The 14377-nt window shown below is 37.9% G+C and overlaps 1 protein-coding gene across 1 annotated transcript in view; it reads left to right on the top strand.

Moving 5' to 3' along the window:
• Positions 1 to 14098, top strand: part of LOC108721188 (homeobox protein MOX-2) — a 57646-nt gene extending 43548 nt beyond the window's left edge. The window contains exon 5 of the mRNA XM_018445595.1: positions 13891 to 14098. Within this exon, the coding sequence (XP_018301097.1) occupies positions 13891 to 14098 (208 nt within the window). The remainder of the gene's footprint in view (positions 1 to 13890) is intronic.
• Positions 14099 to 14377: the final 279 nt, after the last annotated feature.

Genomic DNA, 14377 nt, shown 5'->3' with positions numbered 1-14377 from the left:
TCTCTTACATTTCTACAGACACGAATAATTTTGTGAAAGTCATGTATCAGGAAAGTTGGAAATTGCGAAAATAATTTCGTCTTTTTCCACCTTATTGTAACTGATGAGACAAGATACTTATATCTTACTTTTCGCGAAAGAGAATATGACCTCTGGCGTATGAAATAGAATCTTATCTCAGCTGGATCTTACGCGGATAATGTTCGCTCGAAGATGAATGCGATGTCCAACGAGCTCGCAGGTGAGCAACGTGAAGCGGAGGAGAGCGATAACATAGTAGGTAAGCGATAAGTCGACAATTTAAGACACGCACCGACGAATTGCGTTTGCACCGAGTGGCAAGTTTATTTATGATGGATCATCGGTGTCGCGGTGCACACGTGCGTTTTCCAGTACAAATGTCACGGAGCCTCCGTGCTGCCGCGTTACGATCGCACGTAATAAATGTAATGATCCGCGGTTTCCCGCGAGAGGTGCGTGCTCCGCGCGTACGCGAAAGAGAGGAGAGAGAGAGAGAGAGAGAGAGAGAGAGAGAGAGAGAGAGAGCATACACGCGTTACCCAAAGGCCTTTCAAACGTTGCCAGGGTATATCGACGCTTTTTATCGTTGCACCACACGCGGCAGGCCTTTCGAACGTCCGACACACCGGACGGTATATCAGTGTTTTTATCGTGTCTTACCATTAGCGCGCACGCACGACCTTTCGATCAGCCGATTCGTAACTTCGATTACTGGGCAAGCGATAGAACCTTATAAACGTCGGGTTGATTATGCCCGTTCCACGATCTATAATCGCGATCGATATCCTGCAAGCTGCGCGTACATTGGCAAGCGATAAACGGTGTGCTGTAAACGGCTAAGTGTAGGTGTATTCGCTCATTGATCCTTCTGTTGCAAGAATAAGAATGAAGTAACAAAGTTGTTTTTATTGCCGTTTTGCATATGAAAGAGTCACAGGATCTTTAAAAACATACAATATATGAGTATCGAGTTAGAAAATCAAAGTTCGATTAGATTTTAATAATGATGTAATGAATCTTTTTATTGCAACGAATTAAAATGGCATCAAATAATATATTTTAATACATAACTTATAATAATTTGATTCTATATTAAATGCAGAAAAGCAAAATGATCGTAATATCCTATTGTTTTATGCTTTTTTTATCGATTTTTTTGTCAATTTTATAATTTAATTCTTTAATTTATTTATTAGATTTACTCATTAGACCCTTTACTTGAATTATTTGTTTAATCGTGCGCTGCTTGAAAGATGTGTTACACTAGAAATAAATCCTTCCTTAATTATATTAATTTAGTTTCTGGTTTATATACATATATACTCCGATATTCGTGACGATGTTTATGATTATTATTTTATGTGAATATTAAATTTATACTGAAGAGGATCCAAATTAGGATCGAAACGTACATTTATCTTTTATAATAAAGTATATGTAATTACACACTCACAACCTATGTTGGCTCTCTCAAAGGTTTCTCTTTAACGTTTTGATTTACTCATTAGAGCTTTTATTTGAATTATTTCTTTAATTTATATTTATTGATGAAAAAGAGAAAATATGACAAAAAGACCATTGAAAATCATAAGATCGACATTGTATGGTTCGGATACGTGCCGTAAAAACACATACAAAATAAAGCGTCGATATATCGCGTTGCGTATAATGAACAGCGATGCTCGACATAACACTCGATGTGACAGTATATCGCATTCAAGAAGAGAATGGCGTTGGCTTAGAATCGGTATAATGAATTCGACCCTGTGTTTGTGCACAAAACGCATTCAAGTCTTAGCACGCAAACTTTCGATTGTTCAATCACCGGTTATTGAATGGTGAGACTTGCGAAATGTTACGATCGCGCCTATTTTTATATAGCATACCTCGACGGTAGAATGTATCAAATGTTGATCGTACGCTCATGTGAAATATTCAGAGCCGATTGGGATCATCTTTTTAATGGCAAGACTTTATGATTATTAGATAAGCATATATCAAGGAGATGGTAAATTGACATTTAAATGCTGCTAATCAGAATTGTTAGAAATTGAAGTCGTGACGGTAATAATTGCCAAGTCCACTTTGCATCTACGTACGTTAACTGTAAATCCGCAATGGGTTTAACTCATCACATAGATGTACCGTAAAGGTAATATTTCATTCGTGCCCTCCGTGACATGAACACCAATTAATGATTAATCGATTCGATCGTCTATTGTATTCCACTTGTTTAAAGAGTAAAAAAAGAAACGTTGCCGCATCACCGACGTAATTGCAATCCATCGTGCGGACGTAGTATTAAATAAATAAATGATCCTGCGGGAAAGCTACGATATCCGAATAATTTTAAGTTTCCAGACGCCGTTCTGTATAAGAAATGTTAAACTTTACTGCTACACGGTTCCTTCACTAATTAATTGTTAATCATCCGCGCGAAACGATTGAACCGTGCTAGATGAGCGAAGAACGTGCTGTCACACGTATCTTTTCTCACAATTCTAACATGATTTATGCTACTTGTTATGATAGCGTACTCCAAAATTTACATCTGTTTAAAATTTTTACCTCATGTTTTAAGCTGTATGATTCATTGTGTCCAAATGATTCATTATGTATGATTCATTGTGTCCAAATGATTCAACATGATTTCAGCCAAATTATTCAAGTCACAAATCTTTCTTTAAATAATATTAGTCATGATAATATTAAAAGCATAATAAAGACAGTAAAAAATAAATAATAATGAAATTAATTAGACTCTCCAAACATTTTGTTCTTTTAACACTTATGACATCATTCTTAAAAGTTTCCTAGGTCAAACACATATGACTCAATTAAAAATTTTCAGCATGATTTATAATCTATCTTCCTAATCATTACCATAAAATAATTTATGAACTCGCTTCACGGAAATATGATATTTTTATATTTATTTTTAAAAGGATATAAAATTACGGGAATTTAATGGATTGTCTTTGACGTCTAACGACTTTATTCGATAAGTTTGTAAAAAATATGCAATAGATACGTACGGTAATTTATTAATTATAAAGCGGGATGCATATTCTCTTCCATGAAGATAATTATATATGCTTTTGAAGCTCCATTGAAATTAAAAATACTGAAGTTTCTTTTTAATGTTAACGAGAATTAAAAGGCATTGCATGATTAGTAAGGCTGAATTAGAAGAGATATCGATATTTATGAACGACTAATAACTCTATAATTTCATGAAATTTCCTATTAATTATAAAAAATGTAAAATATACTCAAAATTAAATTACGTATTAAATAAAATAAAATAAATATAGTTTGCCTCCATGATAAACATGAATGAATTATACAAAAGACTATTCAAACGCAGAGATTCTCAACGCGAGAAAATCCACATCTAAAGAAATAGCAGTAATCATCTTCTCTAAGATACTACTAATGAAAGTATTGTTAATTTTAATTAATTATTTTTTAATCTCCTAGAAGCGCATTAACGTTGTTCCCTCATTTATTTTGTGAACGATAATATTAAATTTCCGCGTAATCAAATTATGCTTGCATAACCGTGCAACGGTTAGGGAGAGCCTGCTCGAGAGTTTGTCGATAAATTGATAGCTCATACGCATTCGTGGACATATGGCACGATGTTATAACGACAACGGGCCGATGAACTTTTGCCTACCGCAGAGTATCCACCTGAATCGTAGATCACAGAATACCGCGCGATCATCGTCAATCTCTTTGGTTATCTTTCGATGAAAAAGGAAGATAAGTGCTTGCTTTTAATGCACACTCGGTTAATTGAGAGAAGAATTCTTGTAAGAACGGCCGTAATTAATAAGAGGCTTCGACCGCACGTATTGTTTTCCGACATCGTTCGATTATATAAATGATACAAGAGCATTAATAAAGCAATGGCGATACGTGCATCGACGCCCTCTTACCTCGTCGTAATAACGCGCCATTTGCATTAATAATAATAATAATAATAATAATATCTAGCGATTTTATCGGTGAAATTCCAAGTGATTGAAATTGTTCGTTACATCGTGATATCCAAGATAATGTGCAGCCGCGAGGATCGGCTTTGCTTTCGTATAAAGAATTTATTACGCGGTGCGCGTTCGTCATCATGTTTGATAAAAAAGACATCATGATGAATGAAAAAAAGACTGCACTTTTTTATCATTTGTGTTTAGACAGTAATTTTATACTGCCGGATGTGTCCGGCTAATTTACTTTACCCGGAGTTAACTAAGAGAGTTAACTAAGAGGAAGAGACTGCAGGTAAACGTCAGTTTTGAAAAAGAGTGCTTTTTCAATGAAAATAGGACGTCTAGTAATTCCATATCATATGTGATATATTCGTAGATTACAAGATTCGCGAAAGTCCTGGCAATCATCGATAGATATCGTTGTACGGGAAGAAAGATTTATTTTAATGCACGCAACGATGCAACGATGCACCTGTAGCGCGACCATATTAAAAGTTTTCAGTCGGTAACTCGATGCGCGAATACAATTTACCGTAATTACATAGCACTCGTAATTCGCGTTCGCGCGAGCTACGCGACTGCAAAAGAAAAATAAAAGTATCTGTATTTTATCAACGTAATTAATACTCGGAGGCTGCGGGGCATAAACTTCAGCAGCTTCCAACGAATTAAATGTTACTTACGCATGTAACTTCGTGTAATCATTAACAGCGACTCGCTCGTAAACGTATGACTTCTCTCATATACCGGTCAATAATTATACTATCTGTACAGTTTAATGTTTCACTGATGTATGTGGTCCGATATGTTACAAAAATTAAATGTAGGAAACGTATACGGCCGCGACGCGGCCGCGTATTAGTCGTGTTCCTCTCGACGTTACAATCGGCGTCGCTGTTATGTAAAACTGATTTGTGCCTATGCGTGCATAAGCATCCTAATACTTTGGAGATAACAGCGTATACGAGCTGCTCAATTTCAATCTAGTTACTCGGCGCTGGTAAGTCCCGTGCGAGAAATATATGTATGGTACGGCTAACGAATAGCAATACACGGCTCCTACTATAAGTGTCGAGCATCTTCTCCACAACGCGAGGTAATGTCAGCGACAATGGATACTCTCAGCTTCGATTTAGAGTTAAATACAACCGGTGCGATTCTAACATGTTGCACAGAGAGAAAAAGTTTGCTATGAACGCTAATTCTACGACGTAAATTTATTTGCAAATATAGGGACCGCAAATTATTTGCAGGTGTACAAATATTTATTCTTTTTTGTACTCGCTACAAAAATTATTTGCAAATAACAAATGCAAAATATTTGTCAAATATGCAAATTTTACAATTAAATTTTGTAATCCCTTTTGCGTTTATAACAATTTTTTTTCTGTGTTTATTTGCGTGCGGTTCCGTAAAATGCAGTTGATTATTCAAACAATTTAATTTTAGTGAATCAATTCAAACGAATATGGATCGATCTGCTCAATACACTGATACTTGCATACATTTATACATCGAATACATCTATATATGGAAGGAACGCTGAAATATCTAAAAATTCAGCTAGAAACAGATTTGAAAATAATTTCATTGGGCTAGCAAAATAATTACGTAACTAACGAATAATACTACAAAAAGTTTTGACATTCTAACAATCATCATCTTGAGCATCCTACATAATTATTTTGATAGCCCAATAAATTTTATTTTCACATCTCTGTATTTGAAATTAAATTTTTAAATACTTCCGCAAAACTGTTCTTCCATGTATACGCCGCGTGTTTTTAGAGAGATAGTGCAATAAACATTTAAGGAAAAGTGGAAATAAGATACAACCTAAGTCTAAAAGAATAAGAATAATGAAAACAAAACTCATGTACACTAGGATTAGATCGAGCAGGATAATGAAAAAGCTAAAGCTTGATTTTTATTTATCTTGTAATATTGAGAAGAAAATATGTGTGCACGTAATAAAATAAGGTCTTAAGAACCGAATGCATTTAACGCTGAATATATACCGGGGATATGAGTTTCCGCTATCTCATCGTACTGATCGTTTATGTGAATCCATTCGTGACGCATCTTTCGATTGCATTAGGACACTTAAAAGTGCCTAATATTTGTACCATCGCGGCCGCTAATAAAATGAGGAAATCTGGTCGATGACCTTAATGCAATGTAATTATAATGCAGAAAAATGCGTAAGTCATTGACGGTAATTGCCACTTGCTGGTAAATATAAACTATCTAATTTCCATCTAATTATGCAGTATGGAAAGTTTACAGGCGGCGTGTGGATAGTTCTCGTGCGAGTTTGTGCCCAATAATTGAAAACTCTTCGATAGACTTGTGCGTGTATTCTCTTCAAAATGTCGATCAACACTGGCAACAATCGGGATCCGATTTTTCGAAACAAAATTCTAATACAACGGAAACGATGTGTTGCGAAATATCGTTACTATGTACCATCGAAAAATAAAAAATTGTATAGGTGGTACAAAAATGCAGAGGACAAATGGCTGACTATTAATTACAGTCAGAGCGGACAAAGCGGAAATTGGTCGCGAGAAATCGTTAATCAACGATCGACAATCGATCGGTAATCGACGTGTATGAACGACGTGTCGATCTTTCATGGAGAATAGCAATTTGCCAAATTACAAGTCACAGTTCGACCGTGCTATAATTTATGAAAAGCTGCACGGTGCACCATGACGAAATCACGGTACGAACACTGTAATTACAGTACAGTAGGCAATGTTTAAATGCTATATCGGACAATGATACCGTCGTGCTGCATTCCGTGTTCACACGCGGATCTACAGGCACGGAAGAATCTGGCCAATCAGAGTCGAGTTTTTTTTCCCATTATACATATATAAATCATTTTCAGTCAATTAAAATCAATATATATCATTCTTTTTTTTTTTTAATTTAAAATGTTAAATAACGCATGTCAAGAAATAATTGCATAATGTTTAAATCAGATCGTAAAAGTAGAAGAGAATTGCAAAGTCTTATCATTAAATTATCGGACATAACAGAGCCAATCGCAGCGAAGGAACAAATCGCCTGTCACACTGGCCGGATTCTGAGCTCGGGAATGTCTACGCGAATGATATTCGCGTCGCACTATCGCACGCACAACCGGTGCAACGTACGGCCGATAGGTATCGTCGCCGTTCGCGGGAGAGATTTGTTTTAATGCTCAGCCGGCTCTCGTCGATGGTGCGGGCCCATTAAAAGTGTTCTCGAGTGCGTACACACGGGGCGTTCCCGATGCGCCTTATTCACGGCGTAAACGCACGCGGCATGCAGATTAAACGATGCAACAGCGAAACGAGAAAGGGAGGCGCGAAACGCGACGAAGCTGAGAGAGCAGGAACGGGAAGACGAAAGAGAGAAAAGGAGAAAGGGAATATAGCCGAGCATAAACGTAGATTAAAGCGGAACACTAAATTTGCGCGGGTTATATGCTCCCCACTTCTTCGTGGCTGTACTACAGCGTTTCTTATCTCGAAAAGCATGAAAAGAAATTGCGGAAGCTGATAAATTAATGACGAAAGCGTCGATTTTGTGTAGACGTCAGACTTAGTAAAAGATCGAACCACTGAAAAACGTAAATTAAAGCCAGTTTCATTTGCAATTAAATTCATTTTACCTCTTTCTAAATTTAGCTTTAGTTGTGATTCCTATGTATAAAGAAATAAAACAGTCAATTATTACACGTTAATTCTTCTTAAAAGATATATTAAATTATACATATCATTTTCATTTTATTTTGAGTTAATCTATGTATATAGAGTGACAACGCACTTTTCACTATCTCACGTGATACGAATCTACAAGCAAAAACACAGTGAGATAGCGCGTTTTTCGAGTCATCAAGTCAATTATAGCGTGACGTATAATTACTGGTATATCACCAGAAAACAGCTTTTCGTATCGATAATATAAATCATTGATCCTATTCTTGTCTTGAAATTCAGAATCTGTATACAATGCTACAATGATACAATACCCTTACAATAAAAATATGCAGTAAATTTACAAATCGTGTAACGTTTTGCTGTGATTTCACAACATTTACAATAGAAATTTGCTTATGAATTTACAAAACTAGTGCGATTAGAGAATGCGCATGCGCATTAGATTTGCGTATACTTTATTACAAAATGTTATTGTGTGTAATTTTACAACATGCCGTTCAAATTTACAGCACATTTTTATTAGATAAAAACTTCCAACGCTTTTAGAAGTTCACAACAGAAATTTTTAACAGTGTATGTAGATATTATCGATTTAATATTATACATAACGAAGCACCTGCCGGCACGCGACGTTCGCCTTTCGAGCACACGCTTTTCCATTGCTTGCCTCCGCGAAAGTGACTGTTTGATTTGGGCATTATTCGTTCGAAGCGATCAACCGGAAATTATAGCACTGTACGGTGCACGCTCGGTGCATTACGTAAAACACACTTCGGGAATGCGTTTACCCTTTATAAATTTATATAATGCGATAGTGTAATGTGTGTAACGTCGCGTTACGCCATGTCTCGTTGAGTGGAATTTCCTCGCAATTACTGTACCGCAATTTTCGCATCTCATATAATTTTATTTCGCGCCAGTTAAGATTTCTGTGGAGCTTTTCGGATCATCTTGAATCTAATTATGTTTGCCTCGCATTATTTTGTCGACGCTTTCTAGGAATGATTGTAACGCAAGCAAATGTAATATAGAAAACGATTTTTTTTTTGCTGAATTATCTAAGAATTTAACTAAATACAGATCTGAAAACAATTTTGTTGGTCTATCAAAATAATCACGCAGGAATTTCAAGCATAATAAACAACGATGAAAAAATTTTGACATTCTAGTAACCAGTTTGAATATCCTACAATTATTTTGATGATTTAACAAAATTATTTTCAGATCTGTATTTAACTAAATTTTTCCTTCGGTAAAACTCTCCTTCCTAAAAATAATAAAGCATCATTATCTTCAGGAAAGTTTCGAGAAAATTGCCATATAGGTATAGAATAAATTTGGTATACGTTTTTTCTGGATTAAAGTATTAGAACTTCTAATATTCCTCATGCACGAATAATCATATTTTATTACACAGAAATATACGCGTTATAAAAACAAATTGGATTGCAATCGTACACGGAAGTTAAAGTGCAATATACTTAAAAATATACTTCTCATCAGAATTTGTTACGGCGTATATCGGTAGTCCGAATGCCGCGAAGAGGAAGATTTTCGACAAACGAGCACGAAGGAGGGAAGGTAGACGGCCGGCTAATAAAAGAGCTCGCCCCGACATTACTGTCGCGGTAGACGCGAGTGGATACTCGTTTACCTGAGGATATCTGCGGTAGATCTTTCTCTTTCTCTCTCTCTCTTTCTCTTTTTCTCTCTCGGCGGCAGATACGACGTGGCCTTTTATTTACCACGACAATGACAAACGTAACGACAATTCACTGTTATATGTGTCCTGGCCTCCGTCGTCGCGCGTCGTCGCCACGACCATAACGCGCGACATCGTTTTTATGAAGCACGATAAGAATTCGAAAAGAGACCCGATAAATCGCGCAACACAACCGAGGGAAACGCATTGCTTCACACACGTTCGAATCACAAGAGCCTACCTGATGAAAAAACAAGGTGAGGATGACAGAAAGCCGTCGAATTTTTTACAACGCACGCACTTGTATTTTAACGGACTTGTATTTTGGACGGAGAAAGATATGTTAATTCATTAAGCTAAAATATCGATGTATAAGAACATGTTTAAGAAGGAACATTGTACGCCAATTTTCTCTCCACCGCCTAGATAGGCGATGAATTCAAGGAAAGGTTCTAAATGAATACATTTTGAAGATAGATCGCGAGTGGTTTCAGTTTTTAGATTTTCGTTTTTTTCTTCGAGACTGTTCAATGTGTAGACTTTGTAAATGATGAGTACATTTAATTAAATGTAAATATATGTACTATGTATTCAATTTATATTTTATAATTACGCAGAATATATTTTTATGAGAAGTATTTCTTTTTTCTTAAGATATGATATCGGCGTATTTTCCAATGTGTTTTTCCTCGTGCGATTTTGAATTATAAACGATGTTTATGAACGATGTTTATAAACGATGAGAAATCATATTTACGCACAATAAATAATAAAAAATTCATTATCGACAGATGTTCTTCATTATTATGTAAGCGCTGGCTGGCCAGCGTCTGCTTTTACTACTTCAAATTGTGCTTGTACTTGTTTGCACGTGACATTTTGCGCATTTAAAGTACAATCTGTTTTACATGATAGTGATTTAATTAATAATTAAATATTAATTTGTTTATCATTTTTGCAAAAATTATAAGAAATAAAGTTACTCCTAATATAACAATCTGTATGAAAGCAGAATTTATATACGTAATATTTTCTATGTTTTGCAAAATAATTAACGTTTTTTAAAAGACTTATATTTCTACAATGAATTGTTCTTATTACGGAAAAAATGAAAAATAGTTTGATTTCACGTTGCGAAGTATTAATACCGATTTATTTCTATGATAGGATTGCAAAATGAGAGAGAGAGAGAGAGAGAGAGAGAGAGAGACATTACATATTTTTAATTTATTTTATCATTAATTATCATTATTTTTATCATTAAATTATTATTTATTTTTAAATATTATCACTTTATATTTTAACTTCTGTGTATTTTTTCTCTCTTATTATTGATACCAGTAAATTAATAAATTTATCAAAAAAACCAGCATTAATAAAAATAACTCAAGTGACCGCGTTTCATAGAATGAAATGGCAGAACGTTCGCGACTTCCAGTTCGATTTTCCAATCGATTATCGGTTTGGATCGTTTTTTCCCCGCGATAGCGCGTCTCGCTATCGGCACGAATCGAGTGCCGCGAATTCGCGCAGGCATAAAATTTCTCGCCTTAATAGATATCATGTCACCGCTTCATTAACGAAACTGGTTCGAACACCGGGATTTCGCTTGATTAACAGAGTAACTATTTACGGCCCTCTCAATCTCTCTCCCTCTGTCGTCGTCTCGTCTTTTCTTATCGAGCATGCGAGCGCGATCGCGCGAATCTCTCGAATCGGGGCGGCGCACTCGATCAGTCTCGTTATAGGTATGAGATCGACACTCGGGATCACTTATGGGCGTAACGCGGACGACCGAAGATGGAAAAATGGACAGCCGACGACGAGCCGGTCGTGAAACTATCCTCTTATTTGCACCTCCATGAACTTCGGGGCGCTCTCTTCGGCATCGTTAAAATAGCCGATGGAGACGCCCGAGGTGAAACTCTCGACGACCGGTTTCGTTACCCCCGTCGTCGATTGAGAGAGTCCGTGAAAAAAAAAGGAAGACGAGGAAAGGCGAGAAAAAGAGAGATAACGAGAAACGGGAACCTGCGTTTTCCTCGCCGGAGGTTCTCTGCTGTAAAATCGGCGATTTAATTAACGTTAAAAATTCACGCTAATACTGACATGAAATTTGCATCCGCTTGCAAAATGCCCGCAGGCCTTTACGTCAATCTCGGTTATTTTTATATGTTAACGCAGACGCGATTAATGATACAATCAGTCGAGACGCGTCGTCAGGAGAGACATACACGATGAAATTTCGATTCGACGATAAATTAAAATTTTTATGAGGCGGACGTATCATATATATTCGGAAGAATAACCTTCTCAGGAAGGACACGCCGGAATCGTTCGTTCCACTCGAAAAGATAGTGATTAAAGATCATAATTTTCAACACGTCCTGCACGTTCATAAAACATCGAGTAAGTAGATGCAGAAAATGTTGAGAATCCATATACTGTCGGAGATCTTTCAATCGGAATACTGGAGCGACATAATGAAGAGTAACCACTGTTGACATCTCGGTGAAACTTTCAACGAGTTTCCACTCGGAGAAAAAAAAAGTCGGGGATCTGTTTTCCACGCCTGCGGTCGTTCTCGGACGAGCGATTTATTCGTGCCAGGGGGGGACAATATTAAAACGTCAAGGGGATTTCTCTTTCTTCATCGCCGGACGTTTATAATGTCCATGCGGGATGCCCCAGAAGGCGTCAGCGGTTTTTGCGTTATAAGCGTTCAAGGATGAAGAGGTTCTGGCAAATTAAGACAACCTTGTTCTCAAGTCACTTTCAAATGAACTTCAACTGGATTTTAATTTTGAATATAGTTACCAAGATAATTAACGTCGAAATTGAAATGTTGTGAAAGAAGATTGCATCTACGTGAAAAAAAAAGATATCAAACTTGAGTCAGTTAATCAAAGGTAATACATGAATGAAAAAGTGACCGTATTGTTCGTGCGTTTCACATATTCTGATACACTCTGATGTATATACAGGTGCACTGTTCTCTTTTAATGATGCAATGTACACATCCAACATGTTACGGAGGATTCAGGTGGTCAATATAAAAATTTTTATTCTGGAAAGTCACAAAACATAAACACGAACTTTCTCTCTTTCATAGGTAACGTACATCTATTTAAGAAAAAAATCGAGAATTTTTTAATTTTCTTAAGATAACTAAAATTTGTTATTTTCTTACGCTATTTTATGAATATGCAAATCCTCGAATGTGACGCTTTCAACGATAGATTTATATTCTCTTATCGCTGTCATCGAAAATATGCTAAACATATTCGGCGAGGAGACAAGTTTATTTAATCCGCAACTTCTCGTTTAACGCGATGCGCAACATGAGATTCAACAGTGATATAACATCATCAAGGGTTCTAAGTCTCGATTTGTACTCAAGCAAATTATCGTCTCTCAAGCTTCACACATTATGTCTCTTAAATTTCTTACACGTTTTAATTAATATGACATAAACATAAAATACTCATAAATCGAGCGAGTATTAAAGATGATATCGTGCGAAACAATACTTTGCTGATCGAAGACCAGAACTACCCCCGAAAGAGATTATTACATGAGCAACTACCCTCGCCTCGGCAACCCTTACGGCGTATCTGATCCTAGGAAGTCCTCATTCGGTCTCTCCTTTTCTCTTTTTCTGTTTCTCTCTCGGAACGTAACTGGTAGGGATAAAACACGATCGCGATACGTTAAATGTCCTCTACGCGCATCGGCAGAGTCACGCACGCACTCACGCGGGAGAACTAAGCGGGAGGAGTAAGAGAGAAGAAAAGAGACAACGCGCGATGGAAAAAAAAACCAATATCAAGGGGGGATGTCTAGAGAGGGAGGAGGACAAGGAGAAGGCGAGAAACGTGAACGGGAGAGAGAAAAAGAAGAACGTCTCTACGCTGGTCTACCTGGAAGCTACCAGTGGTCGTCGTCGTCTACGGGCGACACACGGGGGTAACCCGTACACTCGCGTGCGTCCGCGGCGCGGCAGCCAACACGCACACGCAACAACGTACGCTCTATACGCACATTCGACGAGGGAGCGCATTGCTATCACACTCTCGTATGGCGGCGATCGAGAGCACGCGCGCGCGAGAGAGAGAGAGGCCAGATAGAACCGCGGTATAGAGTGGGGAAAGAGGCGGGTCTGCGGCGCGACACGCATACACGTGTACACGCACACGCAACACGCACGCGAGGCGTACATATGTACACGCGACGCATACACGCGCCACCGCCCCGGGACCGCGCGGGCAAAGCTCACACTTACCTGACAAGATGTAAGTTCAGAAACTGGAAGGTGCCACTTCTGCACAGTCCAATACAAGACACCGAACCGGAAAGTTCGTCCGAAAATTAGTCGACGCGTACAACGGCACCTCCGCTTGCGGCACCGCAGCGGGACCAAGTGGTTATTGGTTGCATTGGTGGTTGTTTGATCGTGCGGGATCAGAGGAAGAAGCGTAGGAAGGAAGAGGAAGAGGAAAGAGGACGGCAGCACGAGTCATCTCCGCTGGTGGAAGGTGGAGAAGCTGGAGGTGGAAAAGGAAGAAACGGAGGCGGAGGAGGAAGGAGGAGGAGGCGGGGGCGGAGGAGGAGAAGAAGGAGAGGACGAGGAAGGACGGAGAATGAGGTGGAAGGCGAAGGCGGAGGCGCGATAACGAAATGACCGGAGATACGTGAAAACGTGTTGAGACACGGAGAGTGACGGTGTCGAGGTAGAGAAAAGTGCAGACACGAGTCAACGTAAAGCGGAACGTAAAGAAGAAGAAGGGACAAGGATTTTTTTTTTATTCACTCATAAAATCAGAAGTGCGCGAAAATTAATTTTCTGCTGTGACAATTTTGCGAATTGAAAAAATAATCGAGCCGAGTTTTCCATTCGCGAGTGATTCCGACGTGCGCGGCGCATTTGTCGCTGTACATTTCATTTCTCGTTT

This window comes from Mycetomoellerius zeteki, unplaced genomic scaffold, assembly GCF_001594055.1.
Source record: "Mycetomoellerius zeteki isolate Tzet28-1 unplaced genomic scaffold, Tzet1.0 scaffold164, whole genome shotgun sequence".
Classification (NCBI taxonomy): domain Eukaryota; kingdom Metazoa; phylum Arthropoda; class Insecta; order Hymenoptera; family Formicidae; genus Mycetomoellerius; species Mycetomoellerius zeteki.
This window is presented reverse-complemented; position numbering and strand designations above follow the sequence as displayed.